Raw genomic sequence first — 21,791 nt, 5'->3', positions numbered from 1 at the left:
TCATTCAAGAAAGCATTCAAGGATGTGGCGGAGGATGGTGTTGAGGACGTGTGCGGCACAGCTGATGCTCCTGTATGGTCGAAGTGCGCTGAACACGTTTGCTCGGGGGGAAAATCAATCGTAAATAATAGAAAACTTTTTAGTTCCCCGTCGTCGTTCACGTAGTGAGCAGTAGCTGTGATGTACGCTGTTTTCTTATAATCGTCAGTCCTTAACGGCCTTCCCGAATCGCTGCGTTGACCACTGGCCTCAGCTTTTCTCATAAATCACCGGCCACTTCAGCTGCCTTGCGGGACACCTTCATGGGGTGCGCCAGGGATTCTTCGGCGGATATGGTTCAGTACTGCGCACCGGCAGCGACAAGCTCATGGGCAAACTTCAAAAAATTGGCTGTGGTTTAGCTCTGGTTAAACCTAGTCGAGTAGCGATAGCTACAGACCCCCGGCTGCGCTTAGGCTTCGCTTGTACGGGCTCAACTATGTCTGCGGCGACGCGAGCTCTCCCCATCTATACTTCCGGTTATTCAAGCTGCCGAGCGCGGGGTGTGACGTCATACAGAGGGCGCAGCGAGTGCCCAACGGCAGGAGCGGTGGCCGCGCGGCGACCGCGACGAGGAGAGAGTGACCTAACATATTGTAGGTCACTCTAACGAGGCGAGTTGCCGGAGAATTGAGGCCCGTGCTGTGACGTCACAGAGAGCGCGGCGAGCGCGCCAGCTGTGGTGGTTGCCAGGCAACGGCGGACGCGCGCCTGTAGGAGTGGTGGCGCGCGGCGACCGCGATGAGTAAAGTCCCTAAAAAAATAAAGTAGCGCCATTCGTGTCGCCCATGCAGGCTCCTCCTCTCCCGCGTGTCTTGCAGATTGTAAATGGAGCCAGTTGAGGAGTGGCATGGCTGTTGGCCGAAAAGATGGGCTTGTTCAAATCTTTCCGCTAAACGGACTAGAGCGCTGCGGTCTAAAGCGATTCATTGAAAGAGTGTTCGAGAGAGAAATACGGCAAGTATCATGCTTTGTAGACCAGTGAAATAATAAAAACGCTTGCACTGCAAAAAACATCACCTCAAGCAAGCAATACTCGATGCGAGAGCCACTCGATGCGACAGCCGACGCGCTCGGCGCTGACGCTCTCGATGGCAGCGCCACTATCGCCGTGTAAACTCGGCGGCGCTAAGAATCTGCAAGCATGACGCACTAGCTCTTCTGAAGGTAGTGAAGGCGCCATTTTGTCTGTCCACTGCGTTGTTTATTTTGGCACGCGATGCCGACCCGAAGAGCCGCGAAACGAGCGCGCGTTCCACAGACGACACCGGCGTACCGTTCGCCGAGCGGCTGCCCGAGCGCGGCCGCGCGCCGCTTTCGCTTTCGTGTCCGTAGTTTCCTCCTGGGCGCTGTAGGGGCGCTGCTGCAGCTACTGAGAGAGGAGGCAGAGGCGAAGGGGTGCGGTTGGCGCTACTTTATTTTTTTTAGGGACTTTAGCGATGAGCCGAGTCGCCGGGGGGGAATAGAGGCCCGTGGTGTGACGTCACACAGAGGGCGCGGCGAGCGCCTAACCAACAGCATGAGCAGTGGCCGCGCGGCGACTGCGACGAGCCTAGTTGCTGGAGAATCAAGGGCCGTGGTGTGACGTCACAGTGCGGCCACGGCTCAAAGTGCGGCGACGGCGAAGAGGCGAAAAGCTGGCGTAATGTAGCTATCGCTACAAAATCCATCATCTCACATGACATCGCAGGGCCTCATATCTTTAGCGCACCATCTGACGCAAGCAGATCTCCCCGTTAATTTACACTTGTGCCTGTGCAGGTGAGACGTTCCGGTCTTACTGGTGTCAAAGCTTAGAAAGGCCTTGCACTCTTTGCATTACACACGTCCTGCTGGAGATAGAGTGTTGTAGTCAACAACCCAAAGGAGCTTCTTCCAAACGTTACTCTTTTGGGAGTGCTTTGACACAAGCTTCAGTTTCCCACAAGCAATGTACTCCTTCAACCATTGTCCGCTGCATACATGTAAAATTACCAGGTGCTGTTACGATTGCTGTTACGATTACCAAAATATCAAGTTGATTATTTTTAAAAAGGAATTCAAAATATATATGTTTGTTATCTATATAATAAAAAAATCTGCAAATTATTATTTGTATAACAGGTGCCCCATTTGTATGGGGCACCTGTTATCCTCATATCAAAAATGTGTCTTTAGAATTTCTCTGGCTGCGCTCGAGCCATCTTAGGGTCAGCTGATGCTGGGATTCGCCTATGCAAGCCGGAGTGATGCGCTTCTGCCTCACACGGACACGGTCAGCCTTTGTCGCCCTCAGCGCCGGATAGTTGTATCATTCAATACAGCAGCGAATACTTCCGCGAGCTTCTACGCAATACCAGGCTGTCTTGTGGAGACGGCGCACTAAACAGTCATAGCAGCTAAAAGTGAGCTTATATTAGGTGCCAATGGCGGTATGGACAATCGCTTTCTTTGTCCACATAATTTCTGTAAAGCGAAGCCTCTGCCGCATCCCGAGAGAAAACTTGAAACGCATAAAGAAATTACGCGACGGCAGTTGCAATGGCAACCATCGTTCCAGAGCCAGGCAGATGGAGATGGTGAAAAGACGCCGTGAGGAGGCAAGGCGAATGGAAGAAAGTGCATGGACGGCGCAGCGCAGTGTTCAGTATACCAAGAGGTGTACCAATGCGAGGGCTTTGTTGGGGCTCCTGTATTTGTGACCTGAGTAATATGGCCGCGTCTCAAGGACGTTTTAGCTACCGCGCACTTCGTTGGGATAGTACAAATGAGCACTAAGATTTCGTCACATTGCTAATTGAACTCATTTCTTGGTTATAGCATGGAGAAACCGGCGAAACATAGCATTCAAATTAAAGAGTTCCGGGCAGTTGTGCCAACGCATTTTCAATTCGTGAAGTGAATCATAGTGAAATAGAAGTAAAATTGAAGCGGCAGGCGTTCGTGGACGATGAAAGAATTGTGCTTTTTTTTTTTTTTTTTTTGTCCACGACGCGAAGTGTAAGCACGGAAACGCTCGCGGCAAAGTGCATGCACCCACGCAAGAACAAGCCTGGTCCGACCCGAGCCCGCGACCTCAAACTCAGGCCCGACCGGAGCTTCAGGCCCGGGCCCACCGTGAAGGCTACTTGACGCGGCCCGGCCCACGGGCCGAGTTGGGCCCGGGTTTTCGGGTAGGACTGAGCACGTGCAGGGCTCTAATATGGCTACTATATGGCGTCTTTTGCTGCCTGTGATGCCGCCGCCTTCAACCGCGTTTTTAAGCGAAACTTTATAGGCTCACAAGTGTCGGCGGTGGTGGCGGCGGCGGCGGTGTCACGCTGAAAAGTGGGCCGATCCTGGCGATAGTGCAGAAAGGGTCCTAGCTCAATGGCACATACCAAGGACAAAAAAGAAAGAGAGAGAGACAGAAAGAAAGAGAGAGAGAGATACAAGGAAAGAGAAAGAAAGAAAGAAAGTCAGAGAGAGAGAGAGAGAGAAAGAAAGAAAATCATCACGAAAGCAGATACACACACGGCAAGCTTCGCTTACCCCCATTTTCTCGACAGGGGAAGGGCAGGTGATTTTTTTCTAGCTACAGTCCAACGCGCTCAGCGTCTGCCGCCACTTTTCCTTGTCGCATCAAAGTGGTCGGCTGCAAATGTGCGGCCTTAGGTCTCCTGTATCTGCCTTTGGAACGTCGCTATTGGAAATGACAAATAAAACTTCAGTGTACTAGAAGTTACAGCGTGAGTGATATTGTGAGGAAACATTAAGAGGAACTCGGAAGCCATATTTTTTTGGACTTGTTTGGAGAGTAACTAGCGTATGTAATGCGGCCCTGTACAAAGGGTTGGAAGCCAGAGAACGCATTTTGTTCAGTTTTGACTGGTAGCCGGGGTGATCTCGTTTTGTTCTCGCAACTTGCCGGCATGTTCTGCGTGCCCGGGTAACGGCTCTGGCTTTTAGCTCAAGGTCACTTGAAGGTCGCCGACAACGGGAGCTAAAAGGATTTCATGCATGTCATTTCACACAGCCTAAGGTTGGTATCCGCCATTTTACGCTGGATCATATCTGAATACGGGCAGAAAAGAACGGGCAGAACTTTATTTTAGTCCAGTTGTTTTCAAGGAATTTTTTTTCTGTGGCTGAATAATTCATATATGCTTTGGAGAACGAGTGCTTTGCACACGCGTTTACTTGTCAGAGCCTTCTGTGCTCCGTGCCTCGCTGTGCTTGCTTGCGTGATCCTCATCCTTGGCGCTTACCCACTACGGGGGATTGGCCAAGAAGCCGGCGGTTAAAGGGCAGAAGAAAAAACAAACTAGACGAAATCAGGGCGAAGTATAGCGTTTATGATAATTTGGAAAGAGGTTTACAGCGCAGAGACAGAATTAAACTAATTGTAATTGTATATAAAAAGCAAAAATTTTGGTGGTATTAGAATAATTTTGAAACAACAATTAGCGATTTCTTATTTATTTACTTTATTTATTTAGTACATACTGCAGACCTTTCGGTCCAAGCGGAGGGGCAACAGAATAGATACAAAAAAGAGAACAAATTAGGAACAAGCAAGTACAAAATTATACAATATTTACTCACACTTTGTCTGGAAACTGTCGTTCCAGTCTGATATTGTTCTGGGGAAAAAAGAAAATTTAAACGTATCAGTTCGAGCATAATAGGGTGTTGGTGAGACCGGATGATGCTGTCTTGTGTGCCGTGTTATTGGAGGCGTTATGTAAGTTGATGGTTGCATTTCAAGCCTGTTGTTGAGAACGAGGGAAAGGAATTCAAGCCTCAGCTGCTTTCGGCGTGATTCAAGAGTGGGTATGGAATTTTCTGCCATAATTTTAGAGGGAGAGTCCAGTCTTGCGAATTTATGAAATATAAACCTGACTGCCTTTTTTGCATTTTTTCAAGACGCGCAATATTTGACTTAGTGTAAGGATTCCATGCATACTCTAATTTTGGTCTAATAAATCAAAAATAACACAGTAATTTGACATTAGGAGGGAAATTTTTCGGCTTGTGTCTTAGGAAACAGAGTTTGTGGAAAGCAGAACAAATATCATTAATGTGCACGTTCCACGACAATGTGGAAGTCAAAGTAACACCGAAGTATTTGTCGCTGTTCGTGTCACGCAGAGCTGACAAAAAAGTTAGTGTTTCTTTTTACGAATAATACGAAGAATTATCAGCGTTAATAAACGTACGCCATTCATTGCACCACTTCAATACGTTATTTGAATTCCTTTCGAGGACAATCTGATCATTCTGACAAGTTATATCACTGTACAAAGTACAATAATCGGAATGAGTTATGCAAGTATTTATTTCCAGAATTAACAAGGTAGTCTTTTTGTGTCACAAATAGAGTCACAGAGGGTCACGCAGATGTTCCTGTGGCTAAAACCCAATGAAAAAGCCCCGAAGGAAAGGATATTTTGAGTAGTTAGATAAATACCCAATTTCCGGAATTCCAATTTCTGCCTCCGATTCCTAAAGCGACGGCATGATAATAGAAAGTGTTTTCGGGTTCCTAGCAGGTACGACACAGAGGACCTGTATAGGTAAAAATTGAATGGTGGGATTCGGCAGCGTTGTTATGGGGATTTCTAATTTACGCGTGGGGCACCATTTATTGTCCCACGAAGAGGACAAATGATTAAATTATGACGTTGGGATTTTCAGTTTCGTAGAATCTTGTAATAGGGAAAATTTTCTAAACCTAGCCGCAGTGACATAAGCCGAACTAGGCATGACAGACATAACTGGTCCATCAAGAGATATCCGCGCAAGTGTGTCAGCCATTTCATTTAAGAATATGCCACGATGGCCTGTAACCCATACCAATCATACCAGACTTAAGTTAGGAGGGGTTAACAATTTCATCTGCAGACAGTAGTGTCTGCAGATGAAATGAACGATGTGCATACTGACAGTGAATCAGTCACTATAACCACTGTTGAGTATTTTGAAGGAAGTTTCCGCAGAGCTAAGATAATCGCTGCTAGTTCAGCCAAAAATATTGGTGTGAAGTCCGGAAGGCGTATTGCATAAGACCAGGATAGTGATTCGGAAAAAATACCCACAACCGCTGTCTCTTCATTCATTGACGCGTCAGTCGCGATCACATGATCTATTCCTAGTTGCGTTAAATGATCTTGTAACATGCCGTTTAAGTATGTAGTGGGCAGGAGTTTGGCACTCGATGGAAATATATCGTCAAATTCAATCATTATATTAGGCAAGCGTTTGTCTGGGCAAGCGATCTCACGTATATTAACATTTAATGGATCGAGCTCAGCTTGTACAAACAAAACTTGAGGTCGAAGTAGGCGGCACCAATGCTAATCGAAAAACGCCCTCATTTTCTCTAATAAATACAAATTGTGATCGTCTCAAAGAAGATGCATAAATGTTTACATGTGTTTTTACTGTTAGAATGCGGAATCTGCAGGGAAGTGTAGGCAGTCGTGCTTCTTGATATAAAACATTGTTAGCTAGAAAATTTGGCAAACTGAGACAATTCCGAATTGCCTCCCGCTCTAGAAGAACTAGGGGGTTAATTTTGTACGCTGGCCCACCAGAGAATAGCACGAACCCAAATTCCAATATCGGACGAACGTACATGCGATAAATCATCATTAAAGTGTCTCTGCGTAGCCCAGAGCGATGTCGGCCAAGTTTGCTTATCATGCCAACAGCGCGTGTCACCCTAGATTTAACATCATCAATGTGATTTTGCCAGCTCAGGTTTGTGTCGCATATTACACCGAGGTATTTGATAAAGTCAACTTGCGGAATAATTTCCTCGTGATATTGGAGAGAGATATTATCTGGTACATTCAATGGAAACACAATCAAGGCGCTTTTGTTAACATTGAGCGACATTCGAATATTCGCAAACCAGGCTTAAGTGTTCCCAAGTATGACTGCAGGGTACTACTCTGTAATGAGTGAATATCAATCGCAGACGCAAAGAATGCTATATGGTCTGCATAGACATATACTTGTACACTATCGCACAATGGGATTGAACTTAGTAAAATGTTAAACAAAATAGGAAAGAAGACAGAGCCCAGGGGAACTCCTCTTGTTTGACTATATTTTTGTGTCACCAAACCACGCTGAGAACAATAAAATTTTCTATCCTTTAAAAATTCACATATCCAGTTCATAATATATCGAGGGAAATCCATGCTATTTAAGACGTTAAAGTGTATGACATGTTGTACACTATCGTACGCTTTATCTAAATCAAGGGTCACTAAAGCTGCGTACTGCCGCCTGTGCCGTGCAAGCTTAATGCGTTCCTCTAAATCAACATGTGCGCACCATATCGAGCATCCGGGTATAATTCAAGTCTGACATGGGCTCAATAATGTTAAAATCTGTTAAAAATTTCATAACATTCCAGGTTAATGCGATTGGTCATATATTATCTTGGTCCATTTCCGCTCCTTGGTTTTTGAGCAGGGGGATTATTTTTGCGAGTTTCCAGTCAGGAGGACCCCATGCGTTCATGAGGGAATATTAACTATATTGGAGAGGTCAAACAGTATTTTTAACATGCCTGATGTAATGCGACTTGACCCGGAGCTGTGCCAGGGAGCAGCCGAATAACCTGTTGAAATTCTTCTATTGATACCTCTATAAAGTCATCCCCTGATAGAACCCCTACGAAGTTTACCTGCATGCAGCTGAGTTGTAAAACGCTCTTCTAAGCCTTTTGCGATCTTATTTAATTATTCTAATAAATCTTTTGGTGAGAGAACAACGGAGTCAATATTTATGGGCACGGGAAAGGCCTTACGATAGCGAAGAAGTCTAAATAGTGCTTTTTTATTATCACTCTTCGATAAAAATTTGTAGCGTTTTTCATCATAATTATCCTTCGCTAAGGAAACTGTTCCTTTAAACGTAACAGCAGCATATTTATAATTACTCCAATTAGTAGATCACAGTGATAGTTGAGTCCAAGCTCGAAGCAATCTTACAAGCGAAATTGCAGCCAATCTATACCCAAATCGGCAACAAGTTCACGATACTCAGCCACACCATGGACACTCATACAGCCCAAGATGAAATCCCAGCTTACTAACTTCATAGCCCATGTCAAGAACAATTACATGAGCCACGCGGAACTTGAGGAAGGGCACGGAAGGAAGAAACGACGGCCACACAGCAAGACGCCTTCCCGCTCGAACTCTCTTCAACGGGAGCACGTTAACGCACCTGCGACTCCTGTGGATGGCAAACTCTAACTGCAAAACTCCCATTTCGCAATCGACTTTCCGCATCTGGCACTGGAACTGTAGATCCTACAGACCCCGCTTAGCAAATCTACAAGAATATCTAAAGACAAATCAACCAGACATCATCGCCCTCCAAGAGACCAACACCAAAAAAGTTAGGCTTCCAGGATACAACACCCTCACCCTAACCACAAGAATCGCCATACTTCTCAAGAAGACAATTACGGCCCAAGAACACAGGATAGAAGACACCACGATTGAGAACACTATTGTGGAAATCATACCCGACCGCAAGTCGCACCAAAGCCTCTACGTGGCTAACGTATACGGCCCACCGCGAGACCAGCTCGTGGACTACGATCACTTCATCCGCGAACTCCGAAAACGCACAAGAGGCCACCGGCTCGTAGTCGTAGGGGACTTTAACGCCCCGCACACGGCCTGGGGCTATGCCACCACCACGAAGAAAGGCGCGTGAGTCCATGACGCCGCTCAGCAACACGGCCTCACGTTGTGGAACGATGCGCTCCAGCCTACGAGAGTCGGAAACAGCGTCTCAAGAGACACCAACCCCGACCTTACCTTTACGCGGGACGTGAAGAACGCGATCTGGACCTGTCTCCCAGACACTCTTGGTAGTGACCACCACATCGTTCAACTCGACATCGAGCACGCACGTCGACCGGCCAGGACTGGCAGGGCAAGAATAACGGAATGGAATGCCTTCAGAACCGATCTCGACCATCAAACTACCATATCGGACATCGACGCCTGGCTCAAACAGATCCTGGATACCGCCGAACGGTTCACAAAAATCATCCAACTGGATGACGATCACCCCGCCATAGACACCCACCTACTCCACCTCTGGGAGGCCAGAAGGGCCCTACTCAAGAGATGGAAGAGGCAGAAACTCAACACGCAACTCAGGAAAAGAATTGCCCTATTGACAGAAGAGTCGCAGGAATATGCTGAACAGTTAGCCAGAAACAACTGGCGCGCCTTCTGCGATAAGCTTCAGGACACGCTCAGTACCAAGAAAACGTGGCACCTGCTGCGCGCTCTCCTCGACGAAGGCCCCACCAAGACGCAGCAACGGCAACACATCCGTCGATTAGCACACAACTACGACGGCTCGGAGGAAGACCTACTCCGCGGACTATGCAACAAGCACCGCGGTCCCTCCGAACCAGCGACAACCCCGCCACTCAAAGGATATGAAGGCAGACCCAACGCTGACTTGGACCGGCCCTTCACACCAGCAGAGCTCCAAGCAGCCATCTCCAAGCTCACGAGAAACACGAGCCCAGGCAAGGACAGGATAGTGAACAAGCACCTACGACAGCTACCCCAACAGGCCTTGACGGCTCTCCTCCGGTATTACAACGAGTGCTGGGACAAAGGAGAGCTGCCGGCCGCGTGGAAGCACTCGGAAGTGCTCATGATACCGAAGCCCAACAAGCCCACAGCTCTCGAGAACCTGAGACCAATCTCTCTCACTTCGTGCGTTGGTAAGCTGTTTGAGCATATGGTCCACGACCGGCTCTCATCGCACCTCGAAGACAATAGGCACTATCCAGACACCATGTTCGGCTTCCGCCAGCTTCTTTCTACGCAAGACGTCTTTCTTCTCCTAAAGGATGACCTCATTGACCACCTAAGCAAGAATACCAAGTCGTGCGTCCTTGCCATCGACGTGAAGGGCGCATTTGACAATGTCAGTCACAAAGCGATACTACAAAACCTCGCGGAGACCGCCTGCGGTTCAAAGACCTACGGCTATGTCCGTAACTTCCTCACCGGCCGGACGGCCATGGTGGGGATATCCAACTTACGCAGTAAGGAATTCAAGCTGCCGAACAGGGGAACGCCGCAAGGCTCCGTCGTGTCGCCCCATTCAACGTAGCACTCCTCAAGCTCCCCCGGCTTCTCGAAAACATCCCCGGCCTGCGTCACGCCTTCTACGCGGACGACATCACGCTCTGGACGCGAGGAACGAGCACCGGAGAGCAAGAACGTTGCCTTCAAGAAGCGGTTGATGTTATCGAGCACTACCTTGATAGCTGTCGCCTCCACTGCGCACCTGAGAAATCGGAGCTACTCGTACTCAAGGCACGCACGAGGGGTAGACCTCCCACCTGCGAAGCTCCAGACCCATGCGTCACGCTCAACGGGATCCAAATACCGAAGGTCGCCTCGCTTCGAGTACTAGGCTTGCACCTGCACCGAGATGGATCAGGAGTCGCCACGCTCCCACGGCTCCAACGCACAATCTCCCAACTCACACACCTCGTAAGGAGAGTAGCCAATCGACGCAGTGGCCTCAAGGAGCAAGACACCCTGAGAGTCGTTCAAGCTCTACTGACCAGCAGAATAACGTACGCAACCCCGTTCCTGGCTCTCAAGAATTGCGAAGTCGACAAGCTCAATGTCATCATCCGCAAAGCTACGAAGCTCGCCATGGGTCTACCACCCGTGGCATCTACCACCCGACTTCTCAAAATGGGTGCTCATAACACCTGGCAAGAGCTGGTGGAAGCCCAGAAAATCAACCAACTCGAGAGGCTGAAGCTCACGCCGACGGGCAGATCGGTCCTTGAGCGCCTTGGCTACGGAGAACGCTACATCTCCGACGCGGACCGCAAGGTCAAGATACCGCCATGCTTAAAGAGAATTCTTGAGCATCGACAAACTACCGCGCAACATGCATCCCGAGCATCATCGGGGACGCCGGCTCGCTCGAGTCGACGCCATCCGAAGACGCCACCAACACGATCCAGATGCTCGCTACGTAGATGCGTCCAAATACCCGGGAAAAACCGCTAACGCCCTGAGTGTGGTTGACTCGAGAGGCAAAGAACTGGCATCCGCCACAGTCAGGGTGCGGAACTCGGAGACAGCGGAAGAAGCGGCGATCGCCCTCGCCACCACCACGAGCACGAACGCGGTCGCAGTCTTCACGGACTCCCAATCCGCAGTACGCAATTACACGAGAGGCCGAATATCGGTGGAAGCTGTCAAAATTCTTCAGAAAAGAAGCACTCCGCTCCCTTACACCTGCGTCACGTGGGTACCAGGGCACGAGGGGCTCGAGGGAAACGAAGCGGCACACGCCGCGGCCCGCAATCACGTCAACCGGGCCTCTCTCGCCGCCTCGCGCGACCCCCGACCACCTGGTGACGCAGCGAAAGCGGAGACAATACCCCCCACGTATAACGCCATCCTCCAACACTACCGACTGGGACGCAGGGTGTACCCGCCACCTAATCCAAAACTGACGAAAGAGGAAAGTACCGCATTCCGAAGACTGCATAGCAATACGTACACCCATGGGATCCTCATGCATCGCATCCACCCGACACTACACACCTACAACTGCCCGATCTGCGCCGTGCCAGACACTCTGGCTCATTTGCTACTCGAGTGCCCGTGGCGCCCCGAAGATGCCGTTACCAAACATACAACGTCCGAAGACGTGAACCTCCTCGCCGAGACGTGGGAGGCCAAGATCTCCACCCCGGCCCTGGACGAACAACGACGTCTTGTCGCCAGAGCCCGGGATGCTATCACGGCCAGAGGATTCCTGGAATGAGGGACCCTCCCACCTAGAGTGATCCACAGCTCAAACGCTCGGGAACACCGTCTCGAAAATTAAAGTTTATTTCATCATCATCATCATCATCCAATTAGTAGGGCACTGAGTGGAAATAAGTTTCTTCCATGCAGCATCTCGGCGTCGATAATCTCGTGCGCAATCACCATTCCACTATGGACAATCAGTGCGCTCTTTTGTTGATGATTCTACAAATTCAGATTTTTAATAGTACCCTTCAAAATTGTACAAAGGCTCATCGCTTTAATATCTCTTTCCATATCTGTCCTAGAATAAAAATTTCACTGTAAATTATTTTTAAATTTTGAATAGTCCACGAATGTATGCGCATGTTTATTTAAAGAAATGAGGGGGTTGTTCATATCAATGACAATCGGGTGGTGGTCATTATTTTCATTTTTCATTTTTCATTTTAATACCTTAAAGACCCCTTGACAGGGGTATTACATAAGGGGTGGGAATACATTACTAGTGGCGGCATCAACCACAGTCCAAGAAGAAATGGAAATGCCTGAGCTAGCAAATGTAAAATCTAGGATACAGATTGTGACTACGAATGCACAAAAGTGGAAACTTTAGCATTTCAACATGTGAAATTGTAACATTAGTCCAATCCCATAAACGTTTTCTAGATGAGTCCGTGCGGAAGCCCCATGACGCATGATGTGAGTTGAAGTCACCCGCAAACAATGTGTTCTTTTTGCAGTATGTTACTGCGACATCAAGTGGGCGTACGTTTTGCACTCCAGCGGGAAAGTAGGCGTTAATTATAGAGAGGGGGGCGCAACCCGAAATAGTTATTTCTAATATTAATATTTCACATTCGGATGATAGGGTATGAAGCGAAATTTTTGCATCATACTCTGTTACACCGGCATAACCCTGGGCCCTGCTCGGAACTTCTTGAAGAGCTTCTCGACGAAAGCACCACCGTCTCTCAATTATTTCGATCACCTGGATTTCTTTCGATCTGGAAGGACAGTTGGGGTAGTCGGCAGCATGATTCGCATTGCATAAACAGCATGTCTGCTCCTGAGACGTGCAATCGTTGGCAATATGTCCTTTTCGCATAATCGGCATCGAGCACTTGAACGACAGCCATCAGCGCGGTGTCCGTACCGCCAGCACTTGACACATTGTAGTGGTCGTGGAGCTAAGGGTTCAGCCCTTTAGATTAATGACCATGCCTTTATCTCTGATGGGTGAACCATCCCTTGAAATGTCGCTATGATTGTTTCTGTAGGGACCCTCTTACTGTCTACAAGTCTGGTACAGTGGTACACGGAAACTACACCTGCTGCAGAAAATATTTCTAGGATTTCTGGTGGAGTTAAGCTTATGTCCACACCACGGACTAGGCCTTTGCCGCAAGCTAGATGAGGAGGGATGAAAGAGCTCACCGGCTGCGTGGCAAAGTTAGTGCATTTCAGCAGGTCCTGTACACAGGCCTGGTCTGGTGAACAGCAAAGGATTCCCCCACGTCCAAACTGTCGGACCTCGGTAATTTGCTGAAAGCGAGATGAGAATGCTCGAAGTTCTGATTGAATAGCCTTGGGGCTCTTCATACGGATAATTCCTCCATTGTTAGGCACCAAAGCCACAGGAACGCTACTGATTGCACTGCGAAGAAACAATTCCACCGGTAGATCCCGAGGGGGAATAGAAGCAGACCAGAGGGTAGCCCTCTGGTCCGGAGATGAGACAGACATCACCTTATCAATAAGCACCACTTTCTATCAAAGGGATACGAACGAAACAATAAAGGTAAGAAAAGTAACCGCCGGCTACTTGTCAGCAAACCCGGATGAGCACCGGATCAGGGCACACCAGGGCAGCGTCCTTGCACCTGTGTGGTGTCTACTTCGTCGTCGAAGTGCCCCAAGATTGGTGGTGACTGTAGGTACGCCGCTCAGGCACTCTCTGAAGGACTCTTCCTACTTTCTTTGCCAGGTGAAGCCTACGTCGGTTTTCATGAGAAGCGCCAGTCGTTCGGTGGTTTTGGCAAAATCTTTCACGAATTGCCTTATTAAGCGCGAAAGCCTTCACATGCCTTTTAATATAGCTAAACAATCTACGAATGAAAAGCCTTGTGTCTCGGTACATTTTACCCGTTTTTATGTAATATACCATTAAACCCCAGACTAGGTTCTGGATACAGATCTAATAAATCCTGCAAATTGTGTATCTTATATCGTGTACGCGGTAATGAAGAGTTAGAGTATTAAACGAAGGAACATGATTCGCCATTGTTAGCTCATAACTGCTATTCGAAGCAACATTAAGGTTAATTAGCGGAACTAATGTTTATATGTTTGCAGCATGCAGGTGAAATACGTGACTTCTATTGTTCAATCTATTGCAGCTGCATCCGGGGATACCTGAAGAACAAGATCGTGATACTCTGCACTCATCAGCTGCAGTTTCTGAAGTCTGCGAACCACATCCTCGTCCTCAAAGAGGTAGTGCGGATTCCAAACATAGCAGCTTAGTCGATAGTTCAGTAAGTTGGCCATATTGAATACTGCTTCCTTGGACGTGGCATTGTTTGGTTTGAGAAGAGCATCATTGCTTTGCTCCCGTCCTTGGCGAGACAAATAGTTTGCAAGATCCTGCTGTTAGGCTAGATGGTTAGGGACTGTTATGTGCAAAAGAAACCCACACTAAGGCATCTTTCCATTTCTGCTTGCCTATACAACTGCGTATTCATTCTGATTAGCTTTTAACTGCGGTGCAGTAGAGGTAGAGCATTCGGTTCATATATTTAATGTCCCAAGTTCGAATCCTAGTCCAGGCCACTACATCTTCAGCCTTGATGTGGCGCTTGAAACAGGCAAGGAAATAGTCTAGAACCAATGGGCCTATACTAGTCCACGTGCAGAAAAATTTGGAACACCCAGCGACGTTCAAAAACACTCTCTCGCCATAACGAAAATTGGCCTCCCTGGTGCAGTATTCGGCTTCTACATGAATCTTGAGATATCCCTGGGGTTTCAGTGTCTAGCGGTTGCCGAGCACGTCACCAAAGCAGTTTGAAGATCTCAGACGTAGCATAAACTGCTAAGAGTCTATGGATCCGAAAACTCCATCACTAGAAACTGAACTCGATAACGTTCCGCACACGAACCCTCATGAGCGAAGCTACTTTACGAATTTTTCTTTGAGGAACTGTCAGACATTGGCGGAGATATCACTGGGCTTACTGATGTTAGAAGAACTGCTAAAGCATAAACAGTGCTGACTAATGACTGCGTCGTCTGTTATGTCTGCTGAAGCCCGTACTATTGGTGGCAGCGCAAGGGATCTTTTCTAGTGTTTAGCGCTGAAACATGGAACAAAGTGAACAGTAGTGGCGACGCGTGCAATTGTTGCTTTGAGCAATGGTTTATTAGAAGCCGGTTCACGGCTTTATTTACGCGAGACAGGCACCAAGCATGCCGTAACTTAGAGCCCTAACTTATCTGTTTGTTGAATGCATTGTTTATTTATTGCGGAACTGGCGTTTCGTGTTCGTTGAAAATTATTTTTCCCCACCCCTGCAACAGCCCGCAAGGGCTAACAGTATTGGAAATAATAAATAATAATAACAATAATAACTAGTTATGACAGGTCTTTCTCGATAAGAATAGCGAAGTAGTGCTCACCACATTTTTGGCCATGCTCATTTACTCATTCGAGTAAATCTGCCCATTTTGTTTTCATTCCTGTACACAACGCAATTATGAAACACAGACGAGCAACCACGTGCTGCATTGCGTACCAAACCAGCCACCACTTCATTTGTTAACGTTATTGTAGTGCTCTCTAAGCCTGTCGTTCAGACATCACCCGTTTGCCCCTAGTAGTGTTTACATGAAATGGTATCTGATAAACAAGCATAGTGTTGCAGGACACGTAGCGCATCCTATGTTTCTTGCGGCAGGCTTTGTTGGGGCGATGTCTGATGCTTGTCTGAGGGTGTCCAGACGCTTATGCTGAAACACAGGGTCAGTCACATTGGTGGCGATGACTAACTATAATAACCGATACATAATTTTTGGATGTAGTGTAGTTATGTTCCCTTAATTCAATGGCGTTCAATGCGTTCAATGGCGTTCAATGGCGGTGGATGCATTTATGCATCCACCCCCCCCCCCCCCCCGAGGGCGTAGCCGGGTTTGCGAGGCTTCTCCCAGGCGCACACACCAAAAACTTCCGCCTCCATTGCACTCCGTGAAAGTGGATGCACAACGAAGCCGGTGCGGACGTTAGACCCTAGTGACGTTAGACGACGTTTTATACACAAGCACCGCAAGCGGCGTACGTCACGCTCACGTGCGCGGAAGTGCAGCATGCATTCTTCTAGGCCGTCCGCCAAGCGCCTTATTGAACTAATTGAATTCCTCAAAGTAAAATGCGTCAGAAGATTCGTAAAGCACGACTTACACACCACCTACAGACATCGGATTGCAATTCGAATATAGGAGAAAACAATTCTGTTACGCGGAAACTCGTACGAAGCTGCCGTTTTCGGGTGCGCACGACACGAAATATCCCGACCAACTGTAGGTTAACAGCTTCGTTGTACAAAAGTCTGGTGCCAGGCTGGTGGACCCTTATTTAGTGGTAGGTGTTGAACGAACCGCTTCGCACAGCCGAATTGGACGCCAACGGTTGCGTTCATGTATGAGACATAGGCCCCTTTCTACAGCAAAATGGTGGGCGTGCAAGGTTCACATTCGTGGTGCTTCCGCATCTGTGAATTTGCCCTGCACCAGACACCAAGCAAGTAACGTGGTGCAAAAAAAAAATAATAATGACTTACACCTGCGCGTTGACCACGTTCGTTTGTTCGTTTTCAAAGTATGAAATTATTTCGAGCACGCTGTCTCGTTGCGTGCTGAATGTCGTAGGTGGCGGCTACAACGTACTAGTGCCGTAATCCATAGTTGCACGCCACACCATACATCGCTTCTCCAATAGCTTAGTGCACCAGGAACGTCGTCGCTACTATTTCCACGTCGTTATGCACACTGACGGGGCAGCGGCGAAGAAGCCTAGATGCTATTCGGGATGTTCTCAAATTCCATAAGACTGTCTAATTCGCCATTGTGTACATAACTTGCGATTGAGCCACAGAGCTTCTGTGGTCGGTCCAGAACGGCGCCATTGCAGAAGTTGCCAACACGGCAGAACTCGGAGCGTCCAGAATAATAGCCCCGGACAGTTTGTGTGCAGAAGGTGCGTTTGAAGCACCGTCCCACAGCTGTATGCGTAGTTTTTCCTGTAAGGCGTGTTGATCTTTGTTCATTAAGAAAATTAAATTAAATATCGCCCGACGAAATTGTGAGATGCGTGTTTCAGGGTGGCGTTGCGTCAGTCTACCAACAGAAGCAACAGAAGCGGACTAGGCGTATACCTTGCTAATGCGGAGGAGCGCTGATTTAATAAATAATAAAAGCAGGTCGTTAATTGTATTTCGACCAATTCACCCGCTACTGACGCGGACGTCAGCGATTTATAATGTGAGATCACCAGTATGCTTCACAAGTTATATGAAAAATAATGCAATTATTCATTTGTTTAATAAATCATGTTGCGTGGCTAGTCGGTTCATGTCATATCGTTGAGCATGTGGTCGTTTAGCGCAAAAAATGAAAGAGGTCAAGGGGAGCGCCAAACTTTCGACTGTTCATGCATTTCTTTTTTCAACAAATATATATTGTAACACACAGTTGGTTAAAGTTGCTTTAATTGATTTACGTTGGGCGAACTTGTGCGCGACAAACAGTTAAGCAAGAGTCTCGCTCCAACGTACACGGTCGTCTCACAAGCGTTCCACGCGTCTTCTTCTTCTTCGTGCCCCGCCTGATGATCTCTTGCTCCGATCGCACGTGCCTTGTGCGCACGTGTTGGCCGCTTCGCTGCTGCTATCTTTCGTACGTAGCAACACATAGACGGGCGCGGGAGACGGCTGGCGCGCGAGATTTGAAGGCACCTTGTGTCATTGTCCCCCTTCCAAGAATGCATCGTCCCGATGCTTATAAAGAAGGCGGTGGTTTCTAGGCTGTCATTCGGAAAGCTTGTTGGCCAATTGTCTGTTATTGTCTGTCGTAGTAGGGTTTCATTCGGACGACATTAACGACTTCGGTGCGATGCCGCCGTCGTGAAGAGGTTACTTGACCTTCTGGAAGAACTTCGTAGTTCAAGTGGCTAAGTCGGCGAATTATTCTGTAGGGGCCAAAATAACGACGAAGAAGCTTTTCAGATAGGCCGCGCATCCGTACAGGAGTCCACACCCATACCCTGTCTCCAGGTGCGTACTGGACGTCTCTTCGTCGCAAGTTATACCGATTCGCATCGGTTTGCTGTTGCTGCTGAATGCGGTGTCGCGCCAGCTGCCGTGCCTTTTCAGCTCTTTCTGTGAAGTCGCTGATATCATGGTCATTTTCCGAGGTCTCATCTACAGGTAGCATTGCATCTAAGGGTGTGGTGACGGTCCGGCCAAAAACGAGTTGGAAAGGTGTCATTCGAGTCGTCTCTTGCACTGCGGTATTATATGCGAACGTTGCGTATGGTAGGATCTTGTCCCATGTTCGGTGCTCCATGTCCACGTATATTGATAACATATCGGTCAGCGTTCTGTTGAGTCGTTCAGTCAGTCCATTTGTTTGCGGATGATATGCGGTGGTTTTTCTGTGACTGGTGTGCGTCAGTTTCATAATGGACTGTGTCAAATGCGCAGTAAATATGGTTCCTCGGTCCGTGATCAGAACTTTAGGAGCGCCATGCCGTAGTACAATGTGCGTGACAAAAAATTCCGCTACTTCAATGGCTGTACCCACAACAAGAGACCCTGTCTCGGCATATCGAGTTAGGTAGTCAGTTGCAACCACGATCCACCGCTTTCCTGACGACGATGTGGGAAAGGGGCCAAGTAAATCCATTCCCACTTTTGCAAATGGAGTTTCCGGAGGCTGTATGGGTTGTAGGAGACCTGCTGGCTTTAATGGTGGCATTTTACGTCTTTGGCAATCCCGGCAGGTTCTCACATAGTGTTGCACAGAATTCAACAACTTTGGCCAGTAATACTTCGCACGGATGCGTGCGAAGGTTCTGCTCACTCCTAAGTGTCCTGCTGATGGGTCATCGTGGCACGCTTCCAATATCTCTGGGCGTAACTTTGAAGGTACGACGAGCAGAAATGTCTCAGCACTATGTTCAAAATTTCTTTTGTACAGGACGTTATTTCTCAGTACGAACGACGACAAGCTGCGGATAAAAGCTCGTGGAACGTCGACAGTGTGTCCTTCTAGGTGACCAATGAGCAGACGTAACTCCGCGTCAGAGTGCTGATGCTGCGCCATTTGCGATGATGTCACAGCTCCTAGGAACGGGCAATCCTGGTCATCTTCAGCAGGTGTAGATTTCGTGGATTCAATCGGTGCACGCGACAAGCAATCAGCATCACTGTGCTTGTGACCGGACTTGTATACGACGGTTATATCGTATTCCTGCAGTCGCAGGCTCCATCTTGCAAGCCGTCCAGATGGGTCTTTAAGATTCGCCAGCCAGCACAACGAATGATGGTCGCTGATAGCTCGAAATGGTCTGCCATATAAGTACGGTCTGAACTTGCTAATGGCCCATATCACCGCGAGGCATTCTTTTTCTGTCGCTGAGTAGTTCACCTCAGCCTTTGAAAGAGTACGACTAGCATACGCAATCACTCGTTCCTCTCCATTCTGCCACTGAATGAGGACGGCCCCGAGGCCTAAATTGCTTGCGTCTGTGTGGATATCAGTCTCGGCTTCCTGGTCAAAATGCGCAAGAATTGGATGATTCTGAAGACGCGTTCGTAGTTCATTGAAGGCATCTTCCTGTTCACTTGACCAGACGAAAGGCATGTCGTCTTTTGTTAGCCGCGTTAGCGGTTCGGCAATCCTTGAAAAATTTTTCACGAAGCGTCTGTAGTAGGCGCAGAGTCCTAAGAATCGCCTAACGGCCTTTTTGTCGGTTGGTTTCGGAAATTTTTCAACAGCCGCAGTCTTCTCAGGGTCTGGGCGAATGCCTTCTGAACTGACGATATGGCCAAGGAAAAGGAGCTCGTGAAAGCCGAAATGGCATTTCTGCGGTTTTATCGTCAAACCTGCTGATCTAATAGCTTTCATCACAGCCCGCAGTCGTTCTACATGCTGCTCGAAGGTAGCGGAAAAAACCACGACATCATCAAGATAAACGAGACAGGTTTGCCATTTCAGACCGGTGAGCACAGTGTCCATCATCCGCTGAAATGTTGCGGGTGCCGAACAAAGACCAAACGGAAGTACTTTGAACTCGTATAGTCCGTCTGGCGTCACAAATGCGGTCTTTTCGCGATTTCGTTCGTCCACTTCTATCTGCCAGTACCCATTTTTGAGGTCCAGGCAGGAAAAGAATTTTGCATCTCGTAGTCTATCTAGAGTGTCATCAATTCTTGGAAGTGGGTAAACATCCCGCTTTGTGACGGCGTTCAGCTTCCGGTAATCGATGCAGAAGCGCAAGGTCTGGTCCTTTTTTTTTACAAGTACCACAGGCGACGCCCACGGACTTGCCGACGGCTGAATTACGTCGTCTTTAAGCATTTCCTTAACTTGACTTCCGATGGCTTCTCTCTCTTTTGGCGACACTCGGTAGGGATGCTGGCAAATAGGCCTCACTGATTCATCGACAATTATCCGATGTTTGGCGATAGATGTACGTCGGACCTTGGATGAAGTTGAAAAGCATTCGGCGAATTCTCTTATGAGGTTCTCTATTTGCTCCTTCTGTCCGGGCAGTAGACCTGGTTCAATGTCGATTGATGCAAGGACAGAATCCACATCTTGGGAATTCGATAGTGCAATCTCGGGAATGCTTAGGTCCGTAACTTCGACGAAGTTATTAAGGCTTGCAATAACGGTTCCCTTCGCGACATGTTGCACCGCATTTCCAAAATTAGTGAGGAAAACATTGGTATATCCGCCACGTAGCTGAACAAGGCCTCTTGCCATGCAGATCCCTTTTTCGAGCAAGAGCCTGGTGTTGCTGTCTGCAATCCCTTCGTAGTCACTGAACTCGTTGCTCCTTACTGCAACAGCTACGCTGGATATCGGAGGAATCATCACGTCGCCGTCAGCAATGCAGAGGGCATCGAATTTTTCTTCAGTGTCAAATGTTGCGAGAGCGTGCCTCGTTGAAAAGGAAACACGTGATTCCCGCAAGTCGATTACGGCACCGTTAGCCTGCAAGAAGTCCATACCAATAATCAAGTCCCTTGAGCACTCGGGAAGCACAATAAAGCTAACGACGTAAGTGAAGCCTCGTATTCCTATTCTAGCCGTGCACTTGCCCGTCGGGTCGATGAGGTGTCCTCCCGCAGTGCGTACTTGTGGCCCTTTCCAAGGAGTCAGCACTTTCTTCAGTTTCCTGGTAAGCTCACTACTTATTACCGAGTAATCTGCACCTGTGTCCACTAACGCATTCACTTCGTAACCGTCAACAAACACACGTAAATCGGAAGCGACGTCGCTATTACGGCACTGGTTTCTGAGTCGCTTGTCGTCGAGCACAAGCATGCTCAGCATAGAGAAAAAAAAACATCATACGCGTGGCGCGTCATCACAACCAATTATCTAAAAATCCTTTTTTTCCGCTTGCAAGAGAGAAACTGACGTATCACTGATACATGATCGATGGCCCATGTGCCTTAATATGAAAGGCCTCTAACAACTCACGTACCGTGGCGTCCTTGCTTTTACCCAGAATCCGCACCTTATCCAGACGTGGCTCGCAATCATGTGAACTGCAGTTAAAGATAGTTCGTGTTCCCTCGCACGTTTGTTAACGGACCTTCCCTTCTGGCCGACATAAGTCAAGCCACAAGAAAGAGGTATCTCATGAACGACTCCTGTGGCGCATTT

General features: G+C 48.1%; 1 protein-coding gene across 2 annotated transcripts in view; it reads left to right on the top strand.

Moving 5' to 3' along the window:
- Positions 1-21,791, top strand: part of LOC119441294 (ATP-binding cassette sub-family C member 4-like) — a 450,511-nt gene that overhangs the window by 228,320 nt on the left and 200,400 nt on the right. For both annotated transcript variants that reach the window (XM_037705919.2, XM_049661127.1), the window contains one exon: positions 14,237-14,333. In XM_037705919.2, coding sequence (XP_037561847.1) covers positions 14,237-14,333 — 97 coding nt within the window. The remainder of the gene's footprint in view (positions 1-14,236; positions 14,334-21,791) is intronic.

Source organism: Dermacentor silvarum, chromosome 2 (assembly GCF_013339745.2).
Source record: "Dermacentor silvarum isolate Dsil-2018 chromosome 2, BIME_Dsil_1.4, whole genome shotgun sequence".
NCBI classification, from domain to species: domain Eukaryota; kingdom Metazoa; phylum Arthropoda; class Arachnida; order Ixodida; family Ixodidae; genus Dermacentor; species Dermacentor silvarum.
Note: the sequence above shows the minus strand (reverse complement) of the source record. Positions and strands in the feature narration are given on the sequence as shown.